General features: G+C 38.2%; 1 protein-coding gene across 2 annotated transcripts in view; it reads left to right on the plus strand.

The window, feature by feature from the left end:
* The window catches only part of BRWD3 (bromodomain and WD repeat domain containing 3), a 129253-nt gene that overhangs the window by 88180 nt on the left and 26971 nt on the right, over nt 1-14102 (plus strand). For both annotated transcript variants that reach the window (XM_049871964.1, XM_049871965.1), the window contains 6 exons: nt 7309-7416; nt 8961-9085; nt 9770-9852; nt 11614-11725; nt 12859-12920; nt 13029-13184. In XM_049871964.1, the coding sequence (XP_049727921.1) occupies nt 7309-7416; nt 8961-9085; nt 9770-9852; nt 11614-11725; nt 12859-12920; nt 13029-13184 (646 nt within the window). The remainder of the gene's footprint in view (nt 1-7308; nt 7417-8960; nt 9086-9769; nt 9853-11613; nt 11726-12858; nt 12921-13028; nt 13185-14102) is intronic.

Raw genomic sequence — 14102 nt, forward strand, 5'->3', positions numbered from 1 at the left:
ACCCCTACCCCTATAATAAATGACTGACATTCCCAGAAGGGAAAAAAAAACTCCCTTTCTGGGGATGGGGGAAGGAGAGATAAGCACAGCTCAACTAGGCAGCAGCCAGCCCTGCAGCCCCACCCTCAGAAACAGGTTCCACTGCTGCAGGGAAGACTGGGTACCTGATCCTGCTCCCAAATGCCCAAGGTCAGCAGGCATCAGGACCCAGCCTGGGTCTGTCTCAAGAGAGCCTCCCTGCCATGACCTTCACAGGGCTGTGGGGCTCACCTGAGGCATCTGCAGCTGGAGCTGCCAGTTGGTGCACCACACAGCCCCCTCCACCGCACATGTGCCTGGAGCCCCAGGCCACACCTACCCAGGTGTTTGCACAATGTCCAAATCACATAATGTCCTATTTACAAAATGTATAGGAAACTTTAACGATGCATACCTGTACTAGAAGATAATTACCCCCTTTCAATACTTAGGGAAAGATCATTTTACAAGCAAGGCTTTCTTATTGGGCCTATGATTAAATAACATAAATAGCCATATTTATGATTGGTCAGTCAAAAAATCTTTAAAATTCTATCTGACAAAACATTTCATTTTCCTAAGAAAATTATGGTAGCATATTGGAATATTTGAGCTCCAGGTGGCTTGAATAGTCGCTAATAGATTTTAATAGTCATTAATTTTTGTTTGATTTAATGTTTATACAGTTTTTAATTTAAGACTAATAGTAGGAATATAATATACTCATTGTAATAAAAAAGGAGCAAAATCTTGCAAGTGGGTTCTGACAATCTTGGAACCAATAAAAATTTCTGCAGACTTTTCTGTAACCTATTTTATAGAGATGTACCAGAGATAGCTATTAACTGTTGTTGTTGATGGTTGCCGTTGAGTCGTTCCCGACTCATAGTGACCCTGTGCACAACAGAATAAAACACCATCCTCACAGTTGTTGCTATGCTTGAGCCTCTTGCTGCAGCCACTGTGTCAATCCATCTCGTTGAGGGCCTTCCTCTTTTTCGCTGACCCTCTATTTTACCAAGCATGATGTCCTTCTCCAGGGACTGATCCCTCCTGATAACATGATCCAAAGTATATGAGTTGTAGTCTCGCCATCCTTGCTTCTAAGTAGCGTTCTGGTTGCATTTCCAAAACAGGTTTGTTCGTTCTTTTGGCAGTACGTGGTATATTCAATATTCTTCGCTAACACCACAATTCAAAGGCTTCACTTCTTCTGTTTTTCTTATCCATCATTCCAGCTTTCGCATGCATATGAGGTGATTGAAAACATACTGGCTTGGGTCAGGCGCACCTTAATCCTCAAGATGACATCTTTGCTTTTTAACACTTTAAAGAGGTCTTTTGCAGAAAATTTGCCCAGTGCAAGGTATCTTTTGATTTCTTGACTGCTGCTTCCATGGGTGTTGATTGTGGATCCAAGTAAGATGAAATCCTTGACAACTTCAGCCTTTTCTCCGTTTATCATGATGTTGCTTATTGGTCCAATTATAAGGATTTTTGTTTTCTTTATGTTAAGGTATAATCCATAGTGAAGGCTGTGGTCTTTGATCTTCATCAGTAAGTGCTTCAAGTCCTCTTCACTTTGAGCAAGCAAAGTTCTGCCATCTGCATATCGCAGATTGTTAGTCTTCCTCCAATCCTGATGCCCCATTCTTCATGTGGTCCAGCTTTTCAGATGCTCAACATACAGATTGAGTATGGTGAACGGATACAATGTCGATGCATACAATTCTTGACTTGAAGCCATGCAGTATCCTCTTGTTCTGTTTGTATAACTGCCTCTTGATCCATGTATAGGTTCCTCATGAGCACAACTAAGTGTTCAGAATTGCCATTCTTCCCAGCGTTATCCATAATTTGTCATGATCCACAAGGATGAATGCCTTTGCATAGTCAGTGAAACACTGGTAAACAGCTTTCTGGTATTCTCTACTTCTAGCCAGTATTCATCTGACATCAGCAATAGTATCCCTGGTTCCATGTCCTCTTCTAAATCCAACTTGAATTTTTGGCATTTCCTTGTCGATATACTGCTGCAGCAGCTTTTGAATGATCTTCAGCAAAATTTTACTTGCATGTGATATTAATGATATTGTTTGATAATTTCCACATTTGCTTGGATCACCTTTCTTGGGAATAGGCCTAAATATGGATCTCTTCCAATCAGTTGGCCAGGTAGCTGTCTTCCAAATTTCTTGGCATAGAAAAGTGAGCAGTTCCAGTGCTGCCTCCGTTTGTTGAAACCACGCATCTGTCAGTTTGTCATACCGTGGTTGCTTGTGTGTTGCTATGATGTTGGAAGCTATGCCACCGGTGTTCAAATACCAGCAGGGTCACCCATGGTGGACAAGTTACAGCTGAGCTTTCAGACAAAGACAGACTAGAAAGACGGATTCAGTGGTCCACTTCTGAAAAGAACCAGTGAAAATCTTATGAACAGCAGCTGAGCATTGTCTGATATAGTGCCAGACGATGAGCCCCTCAGGTTGGAAAGCACTCAAAATACAACTGGGGAAGAGCTGCCTCCTTAAAGTAGTGTCGACCTTAATGACATGGATGGACCTTCATTTACTGATGTGGCACTACCCAAAATGAGAAGAAACAGCTGCAAACATCCTTCAGTAATTGGAACTTGGAATGTACAAAGTATGAATCTAAGAAAATTGGAAATCGTCAAAAATGAAATGGAACGCATAAACATTGATAGATATCCTGAGCTGAAATGGACTGGTATTGGCCATTCTGAATTGGACAATTATATGGTCTCCTGTGCCAGGAATGACAACTTGAAGAGAAAATGGTGTTGCATTCATCGCCAAAAAAAAAAAAAAATTCAAGATTTTCCCTGAAGTACAACACTGTCAGTGATAGGATAATAACCATATGCCTACAAGGAAGACCAGTTAATACGACTATTATTCAAATTTATGCTCCAACCACTAAGGCTAAAGATGAAGAAATTGAAGATTTTTACCAACTTCTGCAGTCTGAAATTGGTCAAACGTGCAATTGGAATGAGGTGATAATTACTGGTGATTGGAATGTGAAAGATGGGAGCAAACAACAAGGATTAGTAGTTGGAAAATATGGCCTTGGTGATAGGAACGATGCCATAGATAGCATGATAGAATTTTCCAAGGCCAGCAATTTCTCCATTGCAGATACCTTTTTTCACCAACATAAACGGCAACTGTACATGTGGACCTCACCAGATGGAATACATGGGAATCAAATTGACTACATCTGTGGAAAGAGGCGATGGAAAATCTTAATATCATCACTCAGAACAAGGCCAGGGGCTGACTGCAGAACAGACCATCCATTGGTCATATGCAGGTTCAAGTTGAAACTGAAGAAAATTAGAACAAGTCCACAAGAGACAAAGTACGATCTTGAGTATATCCCACGTGAATTTAGAGACCATCTCAAGAATAGATTTGACACATTGAACACTAATGACCAAACACCAGATGAGTTGTGGAATGACATCAAGGACATCATCCATGAAGAAAGCAAGAGGTCATTAAAAAGAAGAGAAAGACAAGACCTAAATGGATGTCAGAGGAGACTCTGAAGCTTGCTCTTGAATGTCGAGTAGCAAAAGCAAAAGGAAAAAATGATGACGTAAAAGAGCTGAACAGAAGATTTCAAAGGGCGGTTTGAGAAAACAAAATATTATGATGGCATGTACAAAGACTCGGAGATACAAAACCAAAGGGAAGAATGCCCTCAGCATTTCTCAAGCTGAAAGAACTGAAGAAAAAAATTCAAGCCTCGAGTTGCAACACTGAAGGATTCTTCTGGAAAAATGTTTAATGACGCAGGAAGCATCAAAAGAATGTGGAAGGAATACAAAGAGTCACTATACCAAAAATAATTGGTCCACGTTCAACCATTTCAGGAGGTAACATATGATTAGGAACCGATGGTATTGAAGGAAGAAGTCCGAGATGCGCTGAAGGCACTGGCAAAAAACAAGGCTCTAGGAATTGACAGAATACCAATTGAGCTATTACATAGCCTTATGAATAAGCCATTATTTTCTCATTATCTTTATGTATTATTAAAATGTTTCCTTTCATAATTGTGTCTTCGTATAGATATTGGACTTTTGAAACAATGCTTGTTTGTGTGGTTATGTTAATAGAATATGTTCTGATGAAGGCTGTAGTAATTACAAACTTGAAATGTTTTCAGCATAATCCCAAATCATGATTTCTTATATTTCTTGCCTGTTCTTATGGGGTCTTAAGAGGCATAATGTTGAATTAATCTTAGAAAACTTAACAAAACAAGGATCTATATACTCTAAGATCTGATGAGAGTTGTCTCCACTGTGTTGGACCATTTTTTCTCAGTTCAGACCTTGGTGGAATCTTGTTCCTTCTATTTTGTTTTACTTGGTACATTCTCATATGCTTCGAGCAGGGCCGGGTTACCCAATAAGCAAGGAACATACGGGCTTACTTGTGCATACATACTAATGTGTAGTGAATAATTTCACCTGTTTTTTACCCTATCAATGATGTGAAACCAATGTGAAATTGTTTACTACAGATTAGTAAGCAAGCACAAGTAAGCTTGTGCGTACCTTGCTTACTGGTTAATCCACCCTTGCTTTCAAGACTAATGTGTATTAGGTGAGGACAGATGTCTGATAATTCGGAAGGTGTATAATCGAATCAGATAGTGAAATAAATATGTCAGACATAGAAATTTTTAAGGAACTCAAAAAGGCAGAAATATACTTTTTGTATAATTGATCTCTTAATGACTGCATTACTTTTTACTTCATCTAATTACTTTTTACTTCATCTAAGTATTATTTTCCCTGGAATACCCCTCCCACAGATCTTTGCCACTCAAAATGCTCATTCTTTAAGGTCTAGCTCAAATGCTGACTTCTCAATGTGATCCCTACCTTCCGCTTGCCTTCCCCTCCTTTCTCATGAGTTTTCCCACCTAAATTATTCCTCTTTTATGATTCATATTACATTCTGCCTTGCATTATAGTTGTATGTCTACATGTACATCTGTGTCCTTGAGGGACACAAGATGTTTAATCAGTATTTGTTAAGTTCAGGAAGACATTATGTGATAAGGAATTCCTGAATAACATGTTTAGTATTGGCTTTTTTATCCCTACAATTATGTTTATATACAAAGATTTAAGTCTTTTTCTACTTGTAATTTTAGCTATTAAAAATTGTTACTTACACAATATTAATTGGTAGTATATGTCAGTATATTTTTTAAAACTCATAGTTCGGTATTTTTTATATTGTATTTATTTATCTCTATCCCTACTTTTTTTTTTGGTTTTTACCCCTACTTTAAAAAACTTTGTGGTTTTTCTTTTAATGACTTGAGAATGTGGTTGTAAATGCTGTCTTAGAAGAGCTGAAGGGTTTCGCCAAACTCTTGAGTTCATTTTCCTTCCGTACCAGTTTTTTTTTCCTATTTAAAATTTTTTTATTGTACTTTAAGTGAAAGCTTACAAATCAATTCAGTCTCTCATATAGAAATCTATACACACTTTGCTATGTACTCCTAGTTGCTCTCCCCCTAATGAGACAGCACACTCCTTTTCTCCACCCTGTATTCCCTGTGTCCATTCAGCTAACTTCTGCCCCCTCTGCCTATCTCTCCTCCAGACGGGAGCTTCCCACATGGTCTCATGTGCCTACTTGAGCCAAGAAAATCACTCCTCACCAGCATCATTTTCTGTCTTATAGTCCAGTCCAATCCCTGTCTGAAGATTTGGCTTTGGGAATGGTTCCAGTCTTGGGCTAGCAGAATGTCTGGGGACCATGACCTCCGGGTCCCTTCCAGTCTCAGTCAGACCATTAAGTCTGGTCTTTTTATGAGAATCTGAGGTCTGCATCCCATTGCTCTCCTGCTCCCTCAGGGGTTCTCTGTTGTGTTCCCTGTCAGGGCAGTCATTGGTTATAGTCAGGCACCATCTAGTTCTTCTCGTCTCAGGCTAATGTAGTCTCTGATTTATGCGACCCTTTCTGTCTCTTGTGCTCATAATTACCTTGTGTCTTGGGGGTCCTTCATTTTCCTTTGCTGCAAGTGGGTTGAGACCAATTGATGCATCTTAGATGGCCACTTGCTAGTGTTTAAGACCCCAGATACCATTCACCAAAGTGGGATGCAAAATGTTTCCTTAATAGATTTTATTATGCCAGTTGACCTGGTTGTCCCCTGAAGCTATGGTCCCTAGGCCCTGCCCCTGCAACTCTGGCCTTTGAAGCGTTCAGTTTATTCAGGAAGCTTCTTTGCTTTTGGTGTAGTCCAGTTGTGCTGACTAATTTCATTCAGCATAATGCCTTCCAGATGCCTCCATGTTATGAAATGTTTCACGGATTTATCATTGTGTGAATATGCCATAATCTTTTTGTCCATTCATCCGTTGATGGGCACCTTGGTTGCTTCCATCTTTTTGCTATTGTAAACAGTGCTGCAGTGAACATGGGTGTACATATATCTGTTCATGTAAAGGCTCTTATTTCTCTAGGATATATTCCGAGGAGTGGGATTGCTGGATCGTATGGTAGTTCTATTTCTAGCTTTTTAAGGAAGCACCAAATTGATTTCCAAAGAGGTTGTACCATTTTACGTTCCCACCAGAAGTGTATGAGTGTTCCGGTCTCTCCACAACCTCTCCAACATTTGTTATTTTCTGTTTTTTTGATTAGTGGCAGTGTCATGGATTAAATCGTGTCCCCCCAAAAAATATGTGACCATACCAGTTCTTATGTGAATGCGCATAACAGAAAACTTTTCATTTAAGTCTTAAAACTACGCCATTTAGTAGCCTGTGAGTGATTAGAAATATATATGTGTGTTGGGTTGGGTTTGGCTTGTTTTTTGGTATGCGTGTATACTATGTAATACACCATGTGTATAAAGTGTGTAATTTTAGTATTAAAATATTGATATTTAGAATATAAATTATGATTTGAAATATGGTGCTTTAGAATATGACCAGTTTTGTGTACATTCGTCATTATAGTTTCTTATTCTTCAGCAGACTTACGAAGTTGCTAGGCAGAAAGGACCTGTGTGTGCAGTGCTTATGTTACATGGTACTTAGTGCAGGGCTGCATAAATATGGGTACTGAACATCATTTCATGGTGAAAAGCACCTTAATTGCACAGATTTTTTTCAAAATTGTAATCATGTTTGTTGCCTACAGAAGAGGGTGTTTATAGGCATGTGTATTGGGCTGTATAGAATTGTGAAGGAGGATGCTACTGTTTAATACCTTACTTTTTTTGTTTCAGCTTATCTATTTTAGGCAAGGACATGAAGCTTATGTGCGGGCTGTAAGGAAATCAAAAATATACAGCGTTAATTTACAAAAACAACCATGGAACAAAATGGACCTCAGGGTAAAATTGCCAGTTTCATAAGCAATGCCATTGAAGTTGCTTTGGAATTAAGTTATTTGCCTATAGGATTTTTCTCAGCTTCATGCATACTTCACTGCTGATTGTGTGTCCAAGATAAGGTGATATACAATACTCTCATACAGCTGAGTCTTGTGGGTCACATTTTATATTTTTTCCTGAATTTATATGCCATGTATTGTCTTGATTATTTTACTTAATTTCCTTCAAGCTTCAGGTCCTCTAGTCTATACCATTTTGTCATTAGAGCAAAGCAGGAGAGTTCCCTGGTTGGAATATTTTCCCTATCAGCAACTTTGTACAATCTAAAGGCTCTAGAACTGACTGGGTGTGTGGACTACGAACACCCTCAAGGCTCTGTCAGCTTTTGGGTTACATTAAATGTCGTAAATCCCAAGAAGCTCAGAAACTTATGCTTTATGGAATCTTTTGATACACCTATGTAGTTACTTGGTATTGAGTAAACTAGACATAGATATGTTTATCTTTTGGAGAAGAATATTCTGTTTGTAATTATACTTCCATTCATATATATATGTAATTTCTGCTTAGGTTTATGTGTTTTGTTCTCTTCTGACTTGGAGAACAAGCACCTAAAGGGCAATGTTATTATAGTTTTCAGGTAAATGAAGGGTTGTTGTGTGATGATAATTAGCAGGAAGGATACAACAGGGAGAATCTTTATATCTATTGAAGTAAAGATTTAGTTTAGACACTTGTAAAAAAAAATATATATATATATTGTTAAGTTGTACATTGCTAAAGTATGTTTAAGTGAAAGTCATGGTTCACTAATAGAGTAGATGCTATTCTGGATCAGATGGAGGTTGAGTTCTTTTTTAGAATCACAAATGAATAAAACATGGTTTCTTATTTTTAATTCTAATCCTGTGGTTTTAGGAAATTGTGGAGGCAGCATGTGTGTGGTACAAGAACCTGGGCTTTGGAATAAGACCTGAATTTGAATTCCAGTTCTGCTCTATGCTAGTATATAATTTTAAGCAAGTTAGTGTATGTCTGAGACTCAGTTATGTCATCTGTTAAATGTGACTAGTAATAAAATAATGTGTAAGGATGTTCTAGGATAATATTGTAGGCATTTAAAAAATTTAAGTCTACTCATCAAACACATACACATACATGTACACCTGCACATTCGCAGACTTTATTTCCACTAGCAGAGCAATTCTTAAGCCCGGCAGAGCATCATAATCCCCTGTGGAGCTTTCTCAAGATATATATGACTGAGCATTACACCAGACTTAGTGAATTAGATTCTATACGAGTAGGCTTTAAAAATAGGTTACTCAGAGGATTTTGTTGCTTATCCTTGGTTTAGAATTAAATGAACTACAACCACCTGTTAATGTTCAGGAGCCATGTCTTATTACCATTAACACTTAGTGTAGTGCCCAGCACTTGGTAGGTGTTCAGATAATTTTCATATTATTTAAGTAATAATATAGTATGCAAATGTTAGCCAATTTATATTGAAAATAATAATATATTGGTATTCTCATGAATAGGAGCAAGAGTTTGTTAAGATTGTAGGAATCAAATATGAGGTTGGACCGCCTACACTATGCTGCTTGAAACTTGCATTTCTGGACCCTATTTCAGGCAAAATGACTGGGGAATCTTTTTCCATTAAGTGAGTAGCTTTCTCTGGCTGTGTGTGTGTGTGTGTGTGTGGTGTGCATGTGTGTATTTTAATACCTACTGTGTATTCAGTAGGATACAGGGCTCTTTGGGAGAAGAAACACTGAAACACTACAGGCTTCAGAATTAATAAAGACCGGAGCTTAATTCTTGGTTTCTCCACTTAAACAGAAAGTTACTTAACTCCTCTGAATCTATGTCTTCATCTGTAAAATGGAATGGAGATGGTAATAGTTTCCTCAGGGTTATTGTGAGGAATAAAAGAGAAACCTTTATAAAGTGCCTCGTAGTTGCTTTTATTTCTGTTAGTAATAATAGTAACAATAAGTAAGTGGTGCATTTCTTGAAATTGAGTTGAAATCTAGGGAGATGAAAGAACATTAATTCATATCCTTGTTTTAAGGCCCTTAGTATATAATACCTTGTATTAAGCTTTGAGAAGCTTTAAGAGCCTGCATTGGTATCATTACATTATTAAAGTGAGTAGCAGGCCACTCCAAAACAGATCATTGCAGATGAGGTTTAATTTAAGTTAAAGCATTTTAGGAAGCTTTGCAGTATTTTGTCTGATGACTCCACATTTAACTTATGTCCTTGAATATTTAGTAACAGTTTTTTTATATATATTACTAAATATACTCTATATTAATTCACATGTGCTTTATTTTCTGTGTAGGTATCATGACATGCCAGATGTCATTGATTTCCTTGTGCTACATCAGTTTTACAATGAAGCCAAAGAAAGGAACTGGCAGATTGGTAAGTATAAAATTGTCCCTTAATAACTGTTAAGTTTGAAGTAGACTAACTCTTTTACTCTCATTTAACAAAAAGAAACTAGTTTAAAAGGAAGCTGGAAAAAGCATTCAGACAAATTAGAAAAATTAAACTGAATTTTCTTTTCAGTTATGTTTAGGTGCTTTTGTGCACATCATGCATGGCATATAGTCTCTAATCCTTCTACAGATACCCACTCTACTAGAATACAAATATGAATAAAAAGGAAATTCTCAAATATTAATTGACCTAATAGAGCACTCTTTATACTTGGGCTCTGAAACAGACCATACTTATTGTTGTTTATTTCCTTCCTTCCTTCCTTCCTTCCTTCCTTCCTTCCTTCCTTCCTTCCTTCCTTCCTTCCTTCCTTCCTTCCTTCCTTCCTTCCTTCCTTCCTTCCCTCCTTCCCTCCTTCCCTCCTTCCCTCCTTCCCTCCTTCCCTCCTTCCCTCCTTCCCTCCTTCCCTCCTTCCCTCCTTCCCTCCTTCCCTCCTTCCCTCCCTCCCTCCCTCCCTCCCTCCCTCCCTCCCTCCCTCCCTCCCTCCCTCCCTCCCTCCTTCCCTCCCTCCCTCCCTCCCTCCCTCCCTCCCTCCCTCCCTCCCTCCTTCCCTCCCTCCCTCCCTCCCTCCTCCCCTCCTCCCCTCCTCCCCTCCCTCCCCTCTCCCTGCCTCTTCCCTTCCTCCCTCCCTGCCTGCCTCTTCCCTCCCCTTCTTCCCCCTTCACCTTCTCCTCTCTCCCTGCCTCCTCCCTCCCCTCCTCCTTCCCCTCCCTTTCTCCTTCCTTTCCTCCCTCTTCTCCCTTTCCCGATCCTCCCTCTCCCTTCCCTCCCCTCTCTTCCCTCCCTTCCTTCCTTTGTTTAGAGACCTGCATTAAATAAACTACAACCTCTCTTACTCTCTTTTTTCTTTCTTTCTCCCTTTCATCCCCTCCCCTGCCCAAAAGCAATATAATGTGAGGGGGAAAAATTAATTTGTGTATATATTATCATAATATATATAACATAAGGCTTCTTTAATTTCAGACAACTTTTTTTGCACATTCACTTTTATATGCCTGGATTTTAAAATGTATTTGCAGCCGTAGCAAATACATAATTTTGAAAGTATGGGGCCTTACACTGTGACTTGGAATCCTGGCTCTATCTCTATTTGATCTCGGGCAAGTTTTTAACTCTCTTTGCCTCACATCCCTCCTGTATAAAATGGGGATCACACAATACACATATATAAGGTTAGTGAGAGGAGTAAATGAGTTAATGTATTAAAAAAAAATGTATAGACACATAAAATTGTACCTGGCACATAGTAAGCACTATGTAAATGTTTGCTATTATTTTTTGAATTCTCCTAATACATAAAAAACATTTTTGTCCATGATGGTTTGGTTCTGTAATCCTTAGGTATTTAGAAGCAGAAAACTAGTATGAGAAGATTTTTAAAGGCAAAAAGCTAAAAGCAAAAAAGAAGGAGAAGAAGAAACAAACATATAGTACAATGAGGATCCCAAATAATTGATAAAGGTTAAATTGTGTTTGGGTAGCCTTTTTGTAAGTTAAGAAGACATGGAGATATGTGATTTATTTCAGAAAGATTTCCATCATGTGAAAATCAAAATGCTTGAAACTTCTGATAATGCTAGATACAATACTACTTGTGTATTCAATGAAAGTAGCAATTTAGAGTTGAAGCAGAGCTAATGTTCTCAAGAGCACTCTTTTAAAAAATTTTAAAAAACATTACAGGTGATAGATTTCGCAGTATAATAGATGATGCCTGGTGGTTTGGAACCGTGGAGAGTCAGCAGCCTTTTCAACCAGAGTATCCTGATAGTTCTTTCCAGTGTTACAGTGTTCAGTAAGTATGGTTATTGTACCTGATAATAATGCTGTAGTAGTATATGGGCGTTATATAAACCTTACCAGGAATACCTTTTTATCTGTCTTATCTAGTCTGACAATGTACCTGTAAGAAAGGAATTTGATGATAAACCTTTCTGTCTAATATGCATACTAAAAGCAAAGCAGGAACTGAAGGCTTATTTCTAACTTTCTTATGTCCTTATTTTCTCTTAAGAATTTCTGCTTTAGAAAAGAATTGCAACTATTTTTTCATAGAGAATACTGAAATTCATTGTGTTTAAAGTAATTGTTAGAGGCCTTCAATGGTATAAATTCTAGGCAGAGGTGATTGCATTATGTTTATAAAAACCAAACCTGGTGCCGTTGAGTCGATTCCAACTCATAGCGACCCTATAGGACAGAGTAGAAATGCCCCATAGAGTTTCCAAGGCGTAGTGGTTAAGTGCTATGGCTGCTAACCAAAGTGTCGGCAGTTCGAATCCGGCAGGTGCTCCTTGGAAACTCAATGGGGCAGCTCTATCCTGTCCTATAGGGTCGCTATGAGTCGGAATCGACTTGACGGCACTGGGTATTGTTTGTAAGAGGTACTACTTCCCAACGACATTTACTTTAATTCTTCATGAAATTCCAGAATTTTAAGATTCCTAGTGAATGAAGTTTTCTTGTCAAGAATGGTAGAAGAAATGTTTATTCTGCAAAAATTGACTTTTAGTCTCCATATTGCAGATCAAAAGGAAATAATAAGATTTTTGGAAGGACTTTGATAATTAAGCTATTAGGATAAAGTAGATTATTTCATGGAAAGAAGTAATCTATTAAATTGACTCTCTTAACCTGAAAGATATTTTTCAAAAAGATCTTTTTATTCTTTTCCCTGGCCTAATATTGAATATACGCTTTGTTAGAAGGAAAAAATAACAAGTAAAACTAACAGACTTACTGTCATCTCTGTTTCATACTGGTAAGCCATATTTTCTTTATTTAAGGTTATTTATTTTAGCAAAATTATACTTTAAAGACAACAGTATTGTCCTGTTCCAAATTTTACCCCAAAACGTTATGCAAATTATGCTAGTATATAAAAGTAAGTGTTGTGAATTTGATATGCATCTTGTTATTTTTTAACAGCTGGGACAATAATGAGAGAGAAAAGATGAGCCCCTGGGACATGGAGCCAATTCCAGAAGGCAGTAAATATACTTTTAAAAATGATATACAATCCTTCTAAAAGTAAAATGACAATAGCATGATATTGGAAACTAATTATTTCTGATTTTTTTTTTTTATCGTACACCTAGCTGCCTTTCCAGATGAAGTTGGTGCTGGTGTTCCTGTGTCCCAGGAAGAACTGACTGCTTTGCTATACAAACCCCAAGAAGGAGAATGGGGAGCTCATTCTAGAGATGAGGAATGTGAACGGGTTATTCAGGGCATCAACCACCTTCTTTCCCTGGGTATGATGAATGTGAAAGAATATTACGAGAACTGAAGGTTGCTGGGAAACCAAAAGAATTTTAAGTTCTTTAAACCACCCCCCCAAAAAAAACCAGCTGCCGTCGAGTTGATTCCAACTCATAGAGACCCTATAGGACAGAGTACAACTGCCCCATAGGGTTTCCAAGGAGGACCTGGCAGATTCAAACTGCTGACCCTTTGGTTAGCAGCCGTAGTACTTTACCACTACGCCACCAGGGTTTCCAAGTTCTTTAAAAGGAAATGCATTTTCTCACGGTACACTTCACTTTTAACTTAAGAAGCACGGTTACTCGTTTTAATGTTAACATTTTTATATGCTTGGCCAAAGTGATGACTTATAACTTTTTAACACTCTGGAGACTAATAACGAAGGCAGGCATGTAAGTGTCTTTTTGTTTCTCAAGTCATTTGGCTCTCTAGCTATTCCCTGAGCCTTAATTTGGATGGGTTCCTTGGTAGGTGAGTAATGTTTCTTAATCACAATGATAAGGAGCCCTGGTGGCACATGGGTTAAGCGCTTGGCTGCTAACTGGAAAGGTCAGCAACTAGAACCCACCAGCCACTCCTTGGAAGAAAGATGTGGTAATCTGCTTCCATAAAAATTACAGCTTTGGAAACCCTATGGGGCAGTTCTCCTCTATCCTATAGGGTCCTTATGAGTTGAAATCAACTTGATGTCACACAACAACAATCACAACAATAGTTATAGTTCCTAAAACATCATTTGAGAAGTTTAGCATTTATTCAGGAAAGACATAAATCTGAAGTTAAACACAGTGCTTCTTTGAATTTGTTTCCTTTTACTGAATTTGAATCCAGTGTGTCATGCATGATTCATAGATATGTTCAAATGAAAGAGTAACGTTAAAACGGTATTGGTCTAATATTTGAATAAT

The sequence above is a fragment of the Elephas maximus genome, chromosome X (genome assembly GCF_024166365.1).
Source record: "Elephas maximus indicus isolate mEleMax1 chromosome X, mEleMax1 primary haplotype, whole genome shotgun sequence".
Classification (NCBI taxonomy): Eukaryota; Metazoa; Chordata; class Mammalia; order Proboscidea; family Elephantidae; genus Elephas; species Elephas maximus.